Source organism: Acomys russatus, chromosome 6 (genome assembly GCF_903995435.1).
Source record: "Acomys russatus chromosome 6, mAcoRus1.1, whole genome shotgun sequence".
In the NCBI taxonomy this organism is placed as follows: Eukaryota; Metazoa; Chordata; class Mammalia; order Rodentia; family Muridae; genus Acomys; species Acomys russatus.
Genome location: NC_067142.1, coordinates 15,027,702 through 15,048,846, shown reverse-complemented (window position 1 = coordinate 15,048,846; position 21,145 = coordinate 15,027,702). Strand labels below are relative to the sequence as shown.

The following is a 21,145-nucleotide window of genomic DNA, read 5'->3' as shown; positions in this document are numbered from 1 at the left end:
TTCTAGTGACCAGAATTAACAGAAATGTTTACAATTTTACTTGTACCGTGAAAATGAAGTAGAGAAAGAAATAGTAATGCTGAAGGCTGGCTCAACTGTTAATGGGCTTGCCTGGCAAGTAACGAGTCCTGAATTTAATACACAGAATCCATGTGTAGAGATGTCGAGTTTGGTGCCTTGTAAGTAAACCCAAATCTGTGGAGACAGAACTTGATTGATAACCAGGGATCACTGGCTGGCTGGCCCAGCTATTTGGAAAACTTCATGCCAGGTATAGAATAAAATAGATAAATATAAATAACTATAAACTAACAATAAATAAAACCAAAACAAACATGATGGATGGTGTCCGAAGAATATACACATACACCTCCACCAATTCACTTATGTAGACATACAAATATGCACACATATGTGCACATATGTCTCCACCACATACAAATATACACATATATGTGCATATCACATAGGCATACATAGACCTCCACCATGCTCATACTCATGCACATAAAACCATGAGCACATAAGTGCACATAAAATTCTACTACAATCCCATCAACTCACATACACCACAGTGCATACAGCACCCTCATACTTACATTCATGCCCATATAACCATGCATACATATGTGCACATCCAACTCCCCCACAGTCACGTACTTTCCTAAACACTACCAACACACAAAGCCAAGTTGAATTTCTTAGAAGCAAGGAATTCAAAACCACACTTAAAATATTCAAATTGCCATAGGTAATCTATTGTATATATGTGTAATAATATAAATGTATATGTACAAAAATAAAATAATTAAAAAATCACTTTTAAAATATCACATATATTCACCAGAGCACAAAGAAAATGAGGAAAATATTTACAAGAAAATAAAAAATGTAAATTGAGTACATAAAGAGATAGATATATTCTTAAGTCTAGTAAGTTCTCTTACTCACATCTAAAGAAATGTTTAAAAATTTTTATTGTCTCATTTAGGTACATGCCTTCACAAACTTCAAATCACATTTTAACTATTCTATTTACTTTTTAAATACATCAATTTATTATATTAGTGTAAATATTGTGTATGTTAATAAGAACTTAAACTTCCAAAAAAATGATTATTTCAGTGAATATCAATCTATCTTAGCAAGGTTTTACTCTAAAGTCTAAGTCAGTTGTCTCACCCATATAAAATTGAAATTTACAAGAATCAAATAAAAGCCATATTGACATAAATGATAAATGGAAAATAATTATTTAAATGTTTTCAAAGTGTGATTAATATCTTGATATAAGAAAAAAATTTTATCCTTAATTTAGACATGTAGGATTTCAGAGAAAAAATATTACCTTTTTTTTATTACCCTTTTACATATGAAGAATAAAATAGGAAATTTGAAAATACTATTATTGATTATTAAGCTTATTAATTTGGTAGCAGTTTAAGACCCTAAATAATATGCCTCCTGACATTAACAAGTGGTCTCAAGTCTCAATTATTGTAATCAATTGTAAATATGTTTAATTAAAATTTAAGCTTATTTTTAAAATTCAATAACTCTAATTTATTTCCAGAGTGATGCCAATTATATCACAAATCACTTCGGGGTCGGCGAGACTCACTTCAGACTTGCTTTTTGTCAGTATCATACTTTCCTTCACACCTAAGCATTAATATTATGCTTCGATTATTTGAATTTTGATATGAAATTCAGAAAAATGTTTTTTTTCCAGATCCTCTGAGAGTTTAGTTTTGAAGTTTTGACTTCCTGATTCAGAGGAAGGGCCGTATTTTAGTTACAGAATTATAGTGCATGCAGCTTGAAAAGCATCATAGCTCAAATAATGGACATACTCCCTATATGTCAGAAGATTTGACATGCACTAGCATTCACATTAGGTCTCATACAATTCACACACAAAACATGCCCCATCTCTTACACAGTCATTTCACACAAGATGATTTTATTCCCAGGCAAATTCTTTTGTAACCCTGTTATAAACCATTTTTCTCTTATTTCAGTACAGAGGATCCAAATGCATTGGTTACGTTAACCCTGAAATGGTTGTCTTTCTTCTACAAATAAAGGAAGAAAAAAAATCTTTTAGGAAGAGTCCTTTTCCACCGTTTGGCTGGATCTCAGTTATCAACTATTATCACTCTTATGGGTTCTATTTGCCTCTCTGTTACATGCCTGAATCCAATGCTGCATGTTGCCTATTCAAATGCTCTTCTGCTTGGACCTTACCTGGAGAAAAGCATTCAGGGAATCAGTCAACCTCAAATTTCCATAAAGTTGTGTCTCATCAGAACACAGAATGGAAAACGCTCAGAGATAAGCTCAGAAAAATGTTTAATAAAACAACCACATGCATGAGGAACACATTTAATATGTTGAGTGATGAAAGCTTAGACATGATGCTGTCAGGGCTCTGGCAAAGCCCTATTCTCTCACTGTCCAAGGTGGGCCATCCTAAAAGACATTCAGAGAGCAGAGTGGCATGCTGAATGGATCATTATCTACTTAGTGAGCATAGAGAGCTAGTGGCCCAGAATCTAGTAGAACTCCAGAAATTTTGTATGTTGCTGAATTTAAAGAACTCTTATGTGCCCCTTACATGACAAATGATAATGTGTATATTTTTAACACTTTCAGCTTCAGGTTTTACAGCTTCTTTATATGCTCTGCAATCACTTGTATAGGTGTTCAGAAAGTAAACAATCTAACAGGTATTGTTTTTAATATTAGTGTTAAAGACAAGGAAGAAACTACATCAACTTAGATAAAACACTGCCACCTAAAAAGAGGAAAATTTAGTATTATGGCAGAAGCTGCTCTTTGGTCATTGTAGGTTAAGGATTTCACATTATTATTGAAGCACAAGTAAAAATACAACTGATATCTACCTTTCCAGTTTAGGTGAATTTAAAGAATTGTTTGTGCCTTATTATTTTATATAATAAAAAGTGAATATATATTTAGTATGTATACAATTTTCTTCGTTACTATTTTAGGAATTTTTGTATTGTTAAGTTCTCATTTGTACTAAGATACCTTTTTAATGTATGTGTACATGGATGTACATGTGCACATGTATGAACAATTGTGTTTGTGTGTGTGTGTACACAAGCCTGCCTGTGCATATGGGCATTCTTTTACGTGTAGAGGAGAGACCAGAGGACAATGAGATAGTCCCTGTAATTGGGCCTTGTGTCTGGAAGAATATGCTATGGTAGCTGGCATGCAAGCTACAATATATACATGTCTGCTCCTTCCGAACAGTGAGGGTACTAGAGTGTGCCAACATACCCCCAATATTTTGCTGCTTTGGTGGGTTTGAACTCAAATGCTCAAACTGAATAACAATTTACCAACTGAAATATTGTTTTGGCTACCAAAATATATTTAAGAAATCAACTCTGACAGCTTCATTTACTATCAGGAGAATCTTGGGAATCTCTATGAAGATTTACTCCTTTATCTTGGGCAGAGTGTTGCACTTGTATGTGCACCTGGAGCTCAGTTTGAATATAAAGGTCTGGCACAGGTAACGGGAGGAAGGTACTCTAAATGTCAGTCATGTGAATGCCAGTCTCAGTCATGGTAGCTTATCAATGTGTTTACTGGGCTGTTGATTTGCCTTTATGGAGTTTAAATACTTTTTACCTATAGAATGGAAAACAGTACTATTAAAGTGACATTTGATACATGATTGTGAAGACATATCAAGGTCTCATTTAGAGTTCATTAGCAAAGTAAACTTCTGAGAAAGCCAATATCCAGAGGCTCTGTGGAAATATTTGGAGAAGGCCAGGTCCCCCAAAAATGTTTGGATAAAAACAATTAGAATATTCAGGTTATCTACCATTGACTATTTCATTAAAGATGATGAGATTTAAGGTAAGACAACTGGATAAATTGAATTTCATAATGCACTTTAAGCCCTTAAAACATAAATCTATCTTTATAAAATAGAATTGGAACTTAATGAATATTCTCTTTATTATTTTTTTATTTAAACAATTTATTCAGATTACATCCTGATTGTTATACATGTACCTTCCTGTTCCCACTCCCTCCGTCTTTCATCCTATTCCCCTCCCCTAGACCTGTGACAGAAGGGGACCTCCTCCCTCACCATGTGATCACAGCTTATCATGTCTCACCTGGATAGCCTGCTTCCTCTTCCATTTAATGGATGTTTTTAAATAGGCTTAAACACAAAGATTAATAAAAAGAAAGGGACTCAGAAGAAAATGAGACACACCCAGAAATGTGGTCTGGCCCTCTCACAGAAGAATGGTAGAAACTGAGACACCAAGTGTGGATAGACCCTTGGGGAGAGTCATGGAAAATATAGATTTTTATAGCCAAATGCATACAAAGATTACATCAGTATGACTAGATATTTTCCCCAAAGAGGTTGTAATTTTCCTCATACAAAAAATGTTTTGCTTCTAAACTACTTTGGGAAAATTATTTGCTAATTCTTATGTGATAAGGTTGTTGGAGCCCAAAAGTATAATTCAGTTGCCAGAGCAGTCAAAAGCAGGCATTCTTTTTATGCATCCCTAAACATAATAAAGAAAGAGCCAGTTTGTGTTCCCAGGTAGAATCTGGCTACACTGTGTATAACTAACAAGGCTTAAATAAAAGAAGGCATTCCTGAATTATGTGCTTATTCACCCAATCAACATCATCTGTTTTAGGCTTGGGTGTAGTTAAGTTGGTAGAGTATTGGCCTAGCATGTATGAAGCATGTATGAAGCCCTGTTGGTTAATTTCCAGTTTCACATTCACTGGACCTGGTCACAGAAAGAATGAAAATTTGAAATCATTCTCAGCTGTGTAACTATTTCAAGACCAGTCCAGCCTGGACTGGTGAGATCCTGTAAAAACAAATCTCAATGAACTAGAAGAAAAATCAATGAGAGAGCATGTGTTAAATTCTTCCTTTCCATACTACTTGGGGGACAAATTTTTAATGTATTCATCTATCTTTCCATTATCACAATGAAATGGCCAACATACTCTATTTATGTAGAAAAGGAGGGCTACTTAATAAGTAATTTTAGAGGTTATGGTCCCAGGTGGTTCAATGTGAGCTTCTCCTGGTCTGCATCTCCTCAGTCCGTGGATAGCAATGCCAGAGCACATGAGAGAGCAAGCAAGTGATTACAACTTGAAGCAGAAACTGGCTTGACTTGCTTCTATTATAACAGTGTTCCTCTGAGGACTAAGAGGCTAAATGAGCACTGCCTTCTGATAGTACATTCCCAAAGACCTGAGATATCCAGCCAGACTGAGACCAAAAGTTTTACTGCCTCCAATAGTACCTGATTCAGGAAAATATCACAGCAGACCACTGAGGACAATAGGACAATATCTATATCATAGCAGTGACACAGACAAAAAGCTGTACCTCGCGGTACATAGGATGTTTAACAAGGAGACAGATAACAAGTAATAAACTTCATAAGCAGATGCAGACAGTCTCTAGAGTGTTAGGGACAAGTAATCGAAAGGTAGGCAAATGGCTCAAGGGGTAAAGTATTTGTTTTACAGGCATGAGGGCCTGATATTCATCCCCAGAACTCTCATAAAATAAGCCAGTTGTTTTGGTACTCTTGAAATCTAGGCAATAGGAGGTGGAGAAAGGTAGATATCTAGAGTTCACAGAGTACATAGCCTGGCTCTCATGATGAGTTTGAAGCCAGTGAAAGACTCTGTGTCAAAATCCGAACAAAACAAGAAAAAATAGCAGAAGAACAGAATCTTATACCATCACATCACCAAGCAGCCAAATGAACAAACAAAACATACACATTCAGAAAATAGCAAACACCAAAGACAAAAGTGTTTTTAAAGAAAAAATGAGGCATTGAGTGAGAATTGGTGGTAGTCAGAAGCAACAAGTGGCAATTTTCAATAGCATGAGAGTACAGTCATCATCGAAAAGGTGACATTTGGGCAGGCACAAGAAGGGTAGGAGTGGTCATAAGTAGCTAGAAGTGTTAACTGGTTATAGACAATAGTGCAAAGTCTGACAAAGGGGCATCTCTAATATGCTTCAGGGACTACAAGGTTTGAGAAGAAATACAAAAGAGAGAATGGAGGTGAATTTAATGAATTAAATGGTTGCTGTAAAGGTCAGTAGGACTGGTTGCCTGTTTTCTGCTTTTGTTCACTGAAGGAAATAGATCCACTGAAGATGGGTGGTATGTATTTTTCAAGGCGTTGAAGCATCGTTTCTGCTTCTGAGTGGTAGATGTACAGAGACGTCAAGGGTGTAAGCTATTGATAGCCACAGCTGTTCATGTGAGAGATGCTGGTTATTCACACCAGTATAGAATCAGAGGAGTAGAGGAAAGGGGTCAGAGCCCGGCAGATTCCAAAACTACAGGTAACAGGATTTGTTCACATCACCCACAAGAGCTTTGAAGTAAGGATTTCAAAGCTCTCAAAAGGCAAGCTGTGGTAAAACACCATAACCAAAAGCAATGTAGACTATTTTCAGACTTCAAAAAATTTGCCTGTGTGTGTTTCCGAAACACAGGGATTAAAGATATGCCACTGCTTACAAATCTGCCTTATTTTTGGAGGAAGGGTGGCTCACTGAAACAGGAGTTTGTCCATTTGGGTAGAATATTGGCAAGCAAGCACTAGAATTTTTTTTGTCCATGTCCCTAGCCCCAGGATGACAGGAAAGTGATGTCATTCTCAGCATTTTATATTGAGTCTTGGAAATTTAATCTCTTGGCTTTTTTCTTGTGTGGCAAACCCTTCACTGATTTAACCGTCTTCCAGGTCCTAGAACTAAGAATCTTGAGGAGGAGAGAAATGAGAGGGCTAGATGTTTTGGGCCTTTGGGAGCTGTATATATAAGAAAAGTTTGTTGTTGCTGTATAACCACAGGTGTTGTTCACATTAATGACATTTCCAGTTGGCAAAAAAATTTATTAAACCATTAATCACAATCCTATAAGTTATGATGTGGCTTCTTTTGGCAAACTTTCTAACAGGACACTGGGAATAAAGAGGCCTATGTTTCTGGTACACCAGTAAGTACCCAAAACCTACTTGTCTCTAGCTCCCCAGAGCTAATTGTATAGACACATATAGCTTCTTCTTGCCCTTTAACCTGGGTTCTGGGACTCAATCTCAGGTTCTCAAACTTGCATAGCTAGAGACAGAACCATCTCTCTGGCCCTAGAAAAAAATTTCAATTGTGAGAAAGTTTTTTTGAGTTGCCATATATTTTTAATCATTATTGATTTCCTTCCACTTTCATATCTAATGCTTTCTTTGAAATCTTCCTGTCATCTCCTTAAACTAGTTTTGCATAAAGGCAAAGCATTTCACAGTGTGGATGGCATGCTCTAGAAGTCAAAAATCCACTGTGTTAGCTTGTCTGGACTCTTGGATAGTCAAGAAAGTGGATATATTTATATTGAAAAATTATGTACTGAGCAGCTACATCTGTTCTGAACTTTTACAATTGGTGGGGATCTATTGTGCATGATAAGTGTGGGTTCACATTATTCAAGTGAGTGAGCATCTGGAGGTCAGAGGGTGACATAGGGTATCTTCCTTCATTGATTTATACTTTGTATCCAGAGTCAGAGTTTCTCACTTGACACTAGAGTGAGTGGAGTTTGTTTTCTAACTAGTCAGCTTGCTCTGGGATTTCTTCTCTCTGCCTCCTGGGTGCAAAGACCACAAGTAGACTGTCTTGCTTGCCTCAAATATAACATGGATGCCAGGGATTATAATCTATTTCTCACACTTGTGAGTCCAGTACTTTACCCACTGAGTTGTATCCACAAATACCTATCATGACAATTTGCATTAATAGCTTTATGCCTGAGATAACACACAGTGTCTATTCCCTCTTATAGCTGTATAAAAAGGAACTCTATATTCTATTTATGAGTTAGGTTCTAAATAATACACTAGTGGCAAGCACAAAAAAGAAAAGAAACAAAAATACTAAAATGAAGTGATTAAAGAATCTTGAAATCATATTCTTGTAACAGCCTTTTTAAATAAGTAAATTAGGCTTATAAATCTGATATAAAATGTGTTACTTGAAATGATTTTTTCTAATATCTGTGCACCTGTACCAAATGCATCTTGCTGTAAGGCATCCTTGCATGTTCTCATTCATTTTGCTCTCCTTATTCTAGTAATATTAGATTTTTCCATTTCCAAAATATGGTTTTCGCTCATGGGAAAACATCACTGATTATTTCAGTGACCATAGACAAATGACTTTGTAGCTTACATTTTCAGTGTTAAATTGAGTTTATGAACACTAGTTCAAGGTCTGTGGAAGGCTTATTAAAGATGTTTTCGTCTTGTATGCTGGATGATCTTCTGGGTATATTCCAAGGAGTGGAATAGCTGGGTCTTGAGGAAGCCCTATTCCCATTTTTCTGAGGTAGCACCAGAGAGATTTCAAAAGTGGTTGTACTAGTTTGCATTCCCACCAGCAATGAGGGAGTGTTCCTCTCTCCCCACATCCTCGCCAGCATGTGGTGTCACTTGAATTTTTGATCTTAGCTATTCTGATGGGTGTAAGATGGAATCTCAGAGTTGTTTGGAGGATACAAGGGATGGGATAAACCTTGAGATGTAACAAGAATAAATTAATAAAAAAATTTTTTAAAAAGTTGTTTTCAAACATCCAGCATTTCTGACAGCTTACCCCAAGGCTTCTGCCTCCATATCCAACTAAATTTGAATATATTTTACTAAAAGCATTAACATGTGTATACTATAAACATGTGATTTGTACATCATCTTATAATGATAGAATGCTATAGTGTATTTGTGTATGTGTACCCACATGTATGTTTTTGTACTGATGCATGTTCAGAAGTACTTGTGTATATCTGTTCATGTGGAGGTCCTAAGACACCCTTGGTGATTGTTATTCAGACACTTTTGCCTTGAATTTGAAGCATCTCTCACTGGTCTGGAATTCGTCAAATAGGCTAGACTAGATAGTCAGTGAGTATGAGGGATTTGACTGTTTCTGTCTCTTTAGCTCTTGCTTTACCTCACGCACTATAATTTACATGGATTCTGGGTGACTGAGCTCACGTCTTCATGGTTGTAAGGCAAGCACTACTGATTAAGCTGTTTTATCCAGGACATTGGACACTTTATCATAAAAAGTTAAGATCCTGCTAGTTCAACATAGATTCACATCCAGCAGACATGAGCTAAATGTGTTTTTTTCTGGAGAATTTTTAGTTTATCTCACAGACTGCAACAGACATTACAGAAGTCCTCACAAAGTATGGAGAGGAAACACATTTTGGGGAGCAGCAGAAACTGAATGGGCTCCTCCCATCTCTTGTGCTGTATGCTGCAAGTTGCTAGATCTTTTTCACTGTCCTTTTTACACTCATCATATGCATGAAGTCATGAACATAATAGATCTTTGGCTCCTGTATTCTATGGTGTAAGCCACCAAAATCAGCTTACTTGAAATTTTCTCAGGATCATAACTAAAAGAAACATAGAAAAAACATTGCTTACATTTATTTGCTTATCATTCTGTTGTTAAAGTAATAAGTGCTTTATTCAGGCAGTAGGTGGCTCAGATGCTATAGATGCCTGCTTTCAAGACTGACTGCCTAAGCTCACTTCCAGGGACTTACAGGGTGGAAGGAGAGAACTGACTCCCTCAAATTGTCCTCTCATCTCCACATAGCTCATATGGCAATTGCTCCCTAACCCCATATTCATTTACACTAAATAAATTAATAAATGTAAAAGGAAAATTTTAAATAAACATTTTGTTGGTGGACAAGAACAGGAGTATGATAACTGTAGGCTCATTGAATATGCAATGGGGCATATAGGGTGAAAAAGAATGAATTAAGAAGCCTCAGAGGAGTCTTGAGAAAAGTGAGCTGGGGGTAAAAAATGGTCAGAAGTTGAGCTACAGAGGTAACTCAGACAAATGGCTGCTCACATCCATGTGTAACTTCACTTCCAGGTAATCCGATACCATTTTCAGCCCTCCCCCAGCACCAGGCACTTATGCATGTGGTACAAGTACAAACATGGAGTCAAGCACTTATGGCTATAAGATAAGAAAATATATCAAAAGGAGATGTTCAAAAGGAAGGCAATGGCAGGAAACAAAAGAGGAGTCAGGTGCTGGCACAGGATATTTAAAGCACAGCTACTCCATAGAGTGTGTGATGGATATGTAGGGGTGCATGAGAGGTGGGCAAGGTGAAGTGCCTTACTTGGATTCTGTTGAAAGGACACCATGCTGGGTTTTCAGGAAGGCTTTGGTGATTTCGGAAAAGGTAGAATCTCCTTGCATTTTAATTAAGGGAACATTGATTATTAAGCAATGGTCTGTTTGTGTAGGTTATGATAGTTTCTGGACCAGCCCTCAAAAGAAGCACAGACAGTATCCCCAGGACCACTACTTTTTCCATTTCCTTTTAAAAGCTACAGTGAATTCTAATGTAAAGTTATAATCCTTCCTCACTTTGTGCACAATAAACATACCACTCTATAGAATACACCTACTTCTGTTCAATTCACTGTGCAATAGCATTTAAGGTTTAATTCCAAGGTAGAATTCAGCTCTGTGATCCACACTACCCAGCTGTGCCAGCACATCTGTATGGTTTGCCTATCATTTGACTCTCTCACTTATAGGACTTTAGGAGATCAGTTTCCCATTGCAGCTTGCAAGTTTTTTGCTTCTCTCTGTTTCAGCTGTCTTGGCTTATTATATTTTTCATTATGCCCCATTAGGTGCTTGCCAAACTACTGTGAACATGGAGGACACTGTGCCCAATCATGGAGTACCTTCTACTGCAACTGCAGTGACACTGGTTACACAGGAGCCACCTGTCATGACTGTGAGTACATATACAATATGCCCACAGTATATGGGCATAGCTCCAGAAAATCAATGTGGGGACTGAGCATATTCCACATTGTGTGAGCACTGTTTGTTCCTTTAGCATGAATTGTCCACTAGGATGTACTATATAAAATGCAGAAGCAGGCAGGGGAAAACATGGACATAAGACATATTTTTATGGAGCTTATAAGAATAGAGGAAACACAGTAAAGTTGGATATGTGCTAAAGTGAAAGAGAAAATGGTGTTTTAATTACATATGGGAGCTTTGGAACAAGTGGCATGGTCTTGATTGTATGAGTTGTACTGTTGCAACAAGTAATATTTATCAAGGGACAATTGGTGTGATGTCTATCTTAGTAATTTTCTTGTTGTTATGAAAAAATATTCAGACCAACCTAACTTAAGAGAGAACGGGTTGATTTGGGTTTACAGTTCCAAAAAAAGTAGAGTCATTCATAAAAGAGGAAGACGTGGCAACAGGTGGGAAAGGCAAGGTAGAAAAAACAGAAATTCTGACATATCACTTGTATCCACACTCAGGAAACAGAGAACTAAAAGAAAGTGTCATAAAACTATACAGATTCCAGTCCTGCCTCCAATAACCCATTTCCTCCATTGAGGTTCCACCCCCTAAAAGTTCTGCAAACTTCCCAACCAGCACCACAATCAAGGGACCAAGTGTTACAACATGAACTCATGAAAGACACTTCACATTCAAACTACAGCATGGCTATACCACAAAAATCCCTCACACATTGGCTGGCCCTCTTCCCCTATTGTCCTTATAATGGCAGTTGTGTCTTAATCTGAATGTTGCTATGACCAAGGGAAGTAAACATATGAAGAGGAAGCAAGCCTGTGTTTTATTCAAAGGCTTCTACCAAAAAGTAGATGAGTATTACTTCTGCTCATATTCCTTTGGCCAGATATTGCCATAGCATTACCTCCAATGGGAGTCAAAATGTGTTCATACCTTGAGACGCAAGATTGTAAAACAAGAAAATTGGCCATAAGTATTGATGACTACCTGTCAATGCTGGGAATTTGGGACGCTTCAGATTGAAGGCCTGGGCTAATTCTGTTCAAATTATAGAAGGAAAACAGAAAGAAAAAGGGTTCTTAGAGTGATGGAGCAAATGGATCCATGAGGTATAATTGTGTCCTGTGGAGATACACCAAAGAATCCAAGGAACTAGAGTAGAACACTGATGATAAAAAAGAGTAATGAGACGGGAGAAGTGGACTGGCCTGGGACATGTGAAAAGAAGATATTTCCATTTCCCTGCAGTTGGCATAACTTCATCCTTCTTCTGGACTGATAATAATTTTATCAAGTGCATAATCTACATTTTCTTTTTAAAAATATTTTATTAATTTACTCATATTACATCTCAATTGTTATCCCATCTATTGTATCTTCTCATTCCTCACTCCCTCCCGCTTTCCTCCTACTCCTCTTCCCTATGACTGTGACTGAGAGGGACCTCCTCCCCCTGTATATGCTCATAGGGTATCAAGTCTCTTCTTGGTATCCTGCTATCATTCCTCTGACTGCCACCAGACCTCCACTGTTGCTCAATAGTACAACTTGAGAATGGGTATGGAGATTCCTCTGGAGGATCTTTTATTGTAAAGGATTGTTTTTGCTATTCTGGGATTTTTGTTTCTCCGTATGAAGTTGAGACTTGATCTTTCAATGTCTTCAATATATTTTGTAGGTATTTTGATAGGAATTTCATTGAATCTGTAAATTGCTTTTGGTAAGATAGCCATTTTTACTACGTTAATTCTCCTGATTCATGAACAAGGGAGATCCCTCCACCTTCTGATGTCACCTTCTGTCTCTTTCTTCAGAGAGTTAAAGTTTTTTTCAAACAAGTCCTTCACTTGCTTGGTTAGAGTTACTCCTAGATATTTTATATTGCTTGTGGCTATCGTGAAGGGTGTAGTTTCCTAATTTCTTCTTCTGCATGTTTGTCATTTGTATACAGGAAATATAATGACTTTTTTCAGTTTATTTTGTATCCAGCCAATTTACTGAAGGTGTTTATCAGCTATAGGAGTTCTCTTGTAGTATTTTGGGGTCACTTATATACACTATCATATCATCTGCAAGTAGGGATAATTTGACTCTCTTCTTTCCCATTTGGATCCTTTTGATCTCCTCTTGATGTCTTATTGCTCTGGCTAGAACTTCAAAAGCTATATTGAAGAGATATGAAGGGAGTGGGCAGCCTTGCCTTGTCCCCGATTTTAGAGGAATTTCCTTGAGTATCTCTCCATTTAATTTGACATTGACTATTGACTTGTTGTATATAACCTTTATTATGCTGAGGTATGTGCATTGTATTCCTGATCTTTCTAGAACTTTAAACATGAATGGGTGTTTGATATTGTCAAATGCTTTATTTTGCATCTAAGCAGATGATCATGTGGTTTTCTCTTTCAGTTTTTGATATCATGGATTACATTGATGTATTTCTCTATGTTAAACCATCCCTGCATGCTTGGAATGAAGCCTACCTAGTCATGGTGAATGATCTCTTTGATATGTTCTTGTATTCATTTTGTGAGCATTTTATTGAGTGTTTTTGCATCAAAGTTCATAAGAGAAATTGGTCTGAAATTCCCTCTTTTTGTAGGGTCTTTGTGGGGCTTAGGTACCAACGTGACTATGGCCTCATAAAAAGAATTTGGTAATGTTCCATCTATTTCTTATCTTTTGGAGTAGCTTGAAGAGTATCAGTATTAGCTCCTCTTTGAAGGTCTGGTAGAATTCTTCGCTGAAACCATCTGGCCTTAGGTTTTTGGGTTTTTTTTTTGTTTTTGTTTTTTGTTTTTTGTTTTGTTTTGTTTTGTTTTTTGTTTTTTGAGAGACTGTCAATGATTGCTTCGATTTTTATAGACAAAATAGGGCTATTTAATTTGTTTATGTGATCTTGATTTAATTTTGGCAAATGGAATCGATCAAAAAAATTGTCCATTTCTCTTAGATTTTCAAATGTCGTGACATAAATGCTTTTAAAGTAGGTTCTTATGATTCTTTGTATTTCTTCAGTGTCTGTTGTTGTGTCTTCCTTTTAATTTCTGATTTTAATTTGGATAGTGTTTCTCAGTCTTTTAGTTAATTTGGCTAACAGTTTGTCTATTTTGTTGATTTTCTCAAAGAACCAGCTCCTGGTTTTGTTGATTCTTTGAATTGTTCTTGCTTTCTAACTTTTTGATTTCAGCCCTGAGATTGATTATTTCTAGACATCTACTCCTCTTGAGTGTTTCTGCTTCTTTTTTTTTTTCTAGGGCATCCAGAAGTGTTGTTACATTGTTTATGTGAGTGTTGCCACTTTCTTTCTAAAGGTGCTTAGTGCTATGAATTTTCCTCTTAGCACTGCTTTCATTGTGTCCCACAAATTTGGGTATGTTGTTCCTTCATTTTCAGTGAATTTAAAGAAGTCCTTTATTTCTTCCCTGACCCAGGTGTCATTTAACAGAGAGTTGTTTTTTGTTATTTCTGTTGTTGTTGAATTGCAGCCTAAGAGCATGGTGATCTGATAGGATACAAGGTATTATTTCAATCCTCTTGTATCTATTGAGGCTTGTTTTGTGACCTACGATGTGATCAGTTTTAGAGAAGGGTCTGTGGGCTGCAGAGAAGAAGGTATATTCTTTCTTGTTTGGGTGAAAGATTCTATAGATATCTGGTAGATACATTTGACCCATGGCATTGGTTAATGATGTTATTTCTCGGCTTAGTTTCTGTTTCAATGACTTATCCTTCAGTGAGAGTGGGGTGTTGAAGTCTCCCACTATTATTGTGTGGGGATTGATGTGTGGTTTAAGCTTTTTTAGCAGACCTTTTACAAATGTGGGTGCCCTTGTATTGGGAGCATAGATGTTCAGAATTGTGATGTCATCTTGGTTGACTTTACCTTTGATGAGTATGAAGTGTCCTTCCTCATCCCTTTTGATTAATTTTGGTTGGAAGCCTATTTTGTTCAATACTAAAATGGCTATGCCTGCTTGCTTCTTGTGATCATTTGCTTGGAATATTTTTTCCAACCTTTACCCTAAGGTAATGCCTATCATTATGGGTGAGATGTGTTTCTTGAATGCAGAAGAATGTTGGATCTTGTTTATGCACCCATTCAGTTATTCTGTGTCTTTTTATTGGAGAATTGAGACCATTGATGTTGAGAGATATTAATGACCAGCGACTGTTCAGAGTCTTAATTTTGATATTGTTTCCAGTCGAGTGTTTGTGTAGTTATGTTTTTGCCATGGTATAGTTATCTATTTTGTGAGTAATGTTGGATGTAGCTTGACCCTTTGGGATGGAGTTTTCTTTCTAGTACCTTCTGTAAAGCTGGATTTGTGGATAGGTACTGTTTGAAATTGTTTTGTCAAGGATGTTATAAGGTTAGCCCTGTTGTTTTGGACTCTCACAGCCAGTGATCCTCAGCTCCCCTGTGCTGTGGGTCCTGCAATGGTTCTCGGTCTCTGAATGAGTGTTGGGTCAGTCTAAGGTATCCACAGCCTTCTGTGTCCCCTGCCAAGTCCAGTTAGGAACACTGGGCCCAAACCATGGGCCGAACTCAGCTAGATTCTTAGGGCCTGAACCATCTGTCGAGCTCAGCTAGGGATTCTGGGCCCAAATGCACACAGGGTCCCACCAGAATTTTTGGGATGGGACTGTGCACCAAGCTCAACTAGGGGCTTTTGGCCCAAAGTGTGTGCTGTGGTCAGTTATTGACTCAGGGCCCGAACTGTCCGCCAAGCTCAGCCAGGAATTCTGGATTCAAACTGCACACTGTGTCCAACCAGCGTCTTAGAGCCAGTGGAACTGAGCGCTCCGTCCAGCCTGCATCACAGCAAAAGAACTGCGGCTGTGCTGAGCCAGCGCCAAGGGTGGTGAAACTGAGCACTCCGTCCAGCCTGCACCATAGCAGGGGAGCTGTGGCTGCACTGAGATTGTGCCTTGGGCAGAATTGCTTGCTGAGCTGCACCAGAACCCGGGACTCTGGAGCCAAACTGTCCACCGAGTCCAGTCTGGGTCCCAAGGCACCATGCGACCCAAATCCTGCCCAGAGTCCCCTCTCCCGCAGCAACTCCCACCGGCCACCACACCAATCTCCTTTGAGCATTCCCGCTGCCGTGGTTTTGGGACCTCGGTGTTCCTGGCTCAGAAATCTGTGCAATTTTCTGAATTGTTCACTGGAGCCTCCAAACACGGTCCACACTGCTTGCCGCCATCTTGGCTCCCCTATTTGGTGTTTTGTAGGCCTTTTGCATGCTCCTATGCATCTGCTTCTTCAGATTGGGGAAATTTTCTTTTATGGTTTTAAGATATTTTCTGGGCCATGGAGTTGGGCGTCCTCTCTTTCCTCAATACCTATTATTCTCAGGTTTTGTGTTTTCATGGCGTCCTTGATTTCTTGGATGTTCAGTGTCAGGAACTTTTTAGATTTAGCCCTTTTCTTAATGGTTGTTTCAAGTTCTACAATTGTATTTTCAAGTCCTGAAATTCCTACCTCCATTTCTTGGATTCTGTTAGATAAGGTCACCTCTGTGATACTTGCTTTCTTCTCTGAGGCCTCTTGATCACATTTTACTTCTGTGTGTTCCTTTATCATAGATTCCATTTTATCTTCAGATCTGGAACTTTTTTTATTGATTTCCTTCTTTTGGTTGTTGGTATTTTTCTGAAATTCTTCCACTGCTTCTCTATATGACTCTTCTATGTCTTCAACCCGCTTGGTTGCAACTTCCTGCAGTTGTTTACAGATTTTCTTTGTTTCTTCTATTATCATCTTCCTTCCTAAGGACTTGAGGTCATTTTCTTGTATTTCTATTGTGTTTGGGTTCTCAGGGTTTCTTTCATTGGAATAGCTGGGAAATGGTGATGGCGAACTGTTTTGGTTTTTGTTTGCATTCTTACACTGTCTTTTTGTCATTTTGGTGTCTCTGATATTGGGAGGTAGCTTCTGGTGTCCTTCACTGGTCGTTGAGAGTGGATATGATTATAGGTCATGTGCCCTTGCCTGTTGGGATCAGGGAGTTCTTCCCTGGAACAGGCAGGTGATCTGGATTGCACTCCTAGAGATTTTGCCCTACACCTTAGGCTCTGGACTATAGAAGTAATTTTCTATCTGGACCCTTTCACTTTACTACTGTATTTCAGATCACCTGTTTTGGGACCTGGAACAAGGTCAGCATGCAAATGCTCTGGTTGGGTAAGTTGGTCCCAGCTGCCTGACCTTCCTGCTGCCTTGTAGCCAAGTCCCCAGCCAGGTCAGATTCTCTGAGTTGTAGTTGCTTTTTAGCTCAGCCTCTAAACGGTGCAGAGGTGTCCAGCCTCTCCCAAGAGCATGGTAGATCCTGCCAGGCCTTTGGGAACAGGTCCAGTTAGGTTCTATCTATTGGAGAGTGTAGGATAAATATGAGGTGGCCCAGAGACAGGACCATTTTAGACTGCAGCAAGCTCCAAGCTGCCTGCACTTTCTGCCCCGCAGTAGTCAGAACCACACCTGGGTCAGAACCTCTGAGCTGTAGCTGCCTTTTAGCTAGTCATCTAGATACCACAAGGGTGTCCATCCTCTTCCAAGAGTGTGGGAGATCCTGCTGGCCTAGTGGAACCTGACTCAGAGACTGGACCGTTTCAGAATGCCAAGCTGTCTGCACTTCCCGTGGGCCAAGCTACATTTTCTTTATCCATGCCTTTCTCGTGAGATCTTTAGGAAGGTTGCATGTAGCTTCTATGAAAAGTGATACAAACAATACTGATGTGCAAGTGTTTATGAGTTGAGGTTCTTTGTGTAAATAGGCAGTGGTGGTGTGCCTGGGTTATGTGGTTGGACGTGTATCAAATTCTCAAGCCATTCTCTCTCATTTCTGGATACTAGGTATTATTGTATGTATCAAATAATAAATATAGGTTACATGAAAGCAGAAGTAAAACTGTCTGAGAAGGAGGTGGTCGACTGACAGCAGGCATGATGAAAGTAATGAGATTTGGAGTAGAATAATCAAAGATCATGGCATGGTTCACACAATGTGGTTTCTTTGTGGTGTGTGTGTGTGTGTGTGTGTGTGTGTGTGTGTGTGTGTGTGTGTGTTTACACATATGTGATCATTAGTACATGTGTTTCTTGAGGCCAGAAGTTGACTTTAATTGTCAACTTCCTCTCTCATTGTTTTTTGTTTGTTTGTTTTTGCTTTTGTTTTGTTTTGTTTTGTTTTGTTTTTCTGAGATGAAGCTCACCTCAGCTCACTGCTTTTGCTTCACTGGATATTTAGCAAGGATCCCAGGATCTGCCTGTCTACCACCTATCTCTGCTATTGTAGGCAATTATTAACTCTTGGTTAGCTTTCCCAAGAGTACTCACGACCAGATTCAAGGGTCTCCTGCTTGTGCACATCAAGCACTTCCAAATGAGCCATCTTCCCAACACCATGAGTTGTATTATTTGTGTGATTACACTTCAGATATGGCACTGGGTCAAAGAGCACAGGTGATTTTAAGGCTCTTACTTCATATTTCAATCTCTTCGAAAGTCTTAAGATGTATGTACATCACAGTTCTTTTCTGTGACTTTATTTTCCATTTTTCTCCCTGAATCACTTAATGGACAAAACTACTTACCATGATTTTCTCCTAAACATTTGAATATTGAAATGCATGTTACCATTTGTGCTCTGGGGGAGTCTCAGATTAGTGGTACATTTTTCAGTTGACTGCTATAAAAGTAGAGTGATTGTTCTTATAAAGTTGTTCTTTATCATTCTACATGTGAAGCATATATGGTTCAAGTAGTCACATGTTTAATGATTGTTGCATATTGAGCTGACTTCCAAAGTGACAGGACAGTTTCATAACAGGCTCTATCTGCTTTGTCAACTGTCTTTGATCTTCTTAACATCTGTCCAGTTACAGTCATAGATACATGTTTCAGATCTCTCCTCCATGTCTCAAGCTCCTCTAATCTCTTCACAGTGTAGCTGGTTGACATCCTAAATAAGCCTTTCAGGCAATTTTTCAGCTTTACAAAAGGATGTCAGTTTTCTTCTCTCAAGTCTGATGGAGTGCTGCTAGCATTGGGCAGTCAATACATAAGTATTGACTGGGAGCATATCAAGCTGTCAGGCTCAAACTTAACAGTCATCACAGAGAAGAGATGCTTTGCTGCTTCCTATCTAGGGAAACAGGCATCTTCATCACATTTGGATGACTGCACATAGTGAGGAAATTCTGACAAAAAAAGATCTATTTCAAAATATCTTTTTTATCTTTATCTGAGGTTTAACACACTGCTATTATTATATGGGTTGGTTGAATGAAGATTGGCATTCTTTACCCTCACTGTCAGCAGAAGATGATCCTCAACTTCAAGCAGAAAAGAAGAAGGAGGAGGAGAAAGAAAAAGGAACAAAATGACAGAAATTTGAGGAATAGTTGAAGGATGAGGGGGAATGAAAGAAAGAGGAAAATGGAGAAGGAGAAAGGAAGAAGAAGGCAGGATGAAGAGAAAAAATAAGCAGAAGGAAACAAAGTATATATTCATCTCTCTGTCTCTCTCTCTCTCTCCTCCTCTCTCCTCTCTCTCTCTCTCTCTCTCTCTCTCTCTCTCTGTGTGTGTGTGTGTGTGTGTGTGTATTTTTGTGTGTGTGTAGGTAACTCAACATTGCTGTCTACTGCAATTTTTTCCAGCCATATTTTGAGATAGAGTTTCTCACTGAACCTCAGGCTCATTGAATCACCTAGACCATCAAGCCAGTAATCTCCAGGGATCCTCCTATATCTTCTTCTCCAGTGTTACTATCATAGGCTCACAATACTCTGCTGCTTTTTCTTTTTACTTTTTCTTTCTTTCTTTTTTTCCCAACAGAGTGGTGGACATTGAATTCAGATATTCATTCTTGTACAGCAGGCTTTTTATTAAGTATGTCAACTCCCTACCCCATAAAGCACTGATCTAATCAAAACACATAGTAGATATCTGATCTTTGATAGATGCTGAATAACCAAGGTGAGTTTGAAATACTTTACATACAATGATGCTCAGTTAGTAGGATTGGAACACTGTTCCTGAGAAAGGGATAGGATTTCAGTACAAGGAAGGCTTCAGAAGAGATGTCAATGTTGAGAAGGAAAAGAATAATAATAAGAAGCAGTCAGCAGTACCTTTACTAGCAAGTAAAGACACTTTCTAGGTGAAGCATGATGACCTGAATTTGATCTCTAGGACCCACATGGGGAAAGGGAGCACTGATTCCTATAAGTGTTCTCTGACCTCTGACTTAGACACACACACACACATACACACACACACACACACACACACACACAGAGTAAATAAATAAATAAATGTAAGGCTTAATTAACTAATTAGTTAACTAATTAGTTAGTTAGGTGTTTTGAAGACAGGGTTTCTCTGTGTACCACCGGCTGTCATAGAAGTTGCTCTGTAGCCAGGTCTAGTCTCAATTACACAGATATTTCCCCCCTTTTCTGCATCTGGCAGGAGAACAACCATACAAAGACTGGATAGGTTGGAGATTGGCAGCACATATAGGCTCCAAGGCCTCTAGTCTAGCAGAAAAGAGGAGGTAGTCAATACAGAAATGCTATAAGTTAGGGCAGAATGAGCAGAGCCTCAACTGATTAGGAATGCACTGCTGTGCAGGACAATGAGAGTACAACCATAGGTTGTTTTTACTTTAATTCTGGGAACAGACTTTCTGGTACTTGTTTTGTTGTTACTTGCTTTATTACCAGTCTCTTTTGCAAAGTACTACTCTAATGGTATTGTGAAGCTTGCCTTGAATTTGAAGACTGTGTGAACATAAAATGCTAGATGCTATTTGCAACTATACAAGCAACAAACAGTGGAAGTAAGAGCATGCTAGGAAGAAATATCCTATGGTAAAACAGCCTCTACACTTGAGTCTTGTCCAGTTGGACACAAATTGCAGACAACACATGGGGCAATGGCTCTCCAGTTCCTCAACATTCCAGGGCTTTTAAATGAGGGAGCTATGATTCATTATCAGGTTTGAGTAGATATGAGAGGCTCATATCAAATATGGGTTTCCCAGCTCAAAAGACATGTGATGGCGACCAAGATGTGTGACTGTTACATGTTTTACCTTCTTATATGTGGCATGTGACTAGTAATAGGAACTACTGGTGGAATGTCTGCACTGCCTGACAATTTGAAAAGTTATGTCAAGTATTTGAGTGAGGATAGGC

General features: G+C 38.4%; 1 protein-coding gene across 1 annotated transcript in view; it reads left to right on the top strand.

Moving 5' to 3' along the window:
* Nucleotides 1–21,145, top strand: part of Cntnap5 (contactin associated protein family member 5) — a 951,234-nt gene that overhangs the window by 598,049 nt on the left and 332,040 nt on the right. Inside the window, exon 11 of the mRNA XM_051147230.1 lies at nt 10,789–10,895. Coding sequence (XP_051003187.1) covers nt 10,789–10,895 — 107 coding nt within the window. The remainder of the gene's footprint in view (nt 1–10,788; nt 10,896–21,145) is intronic.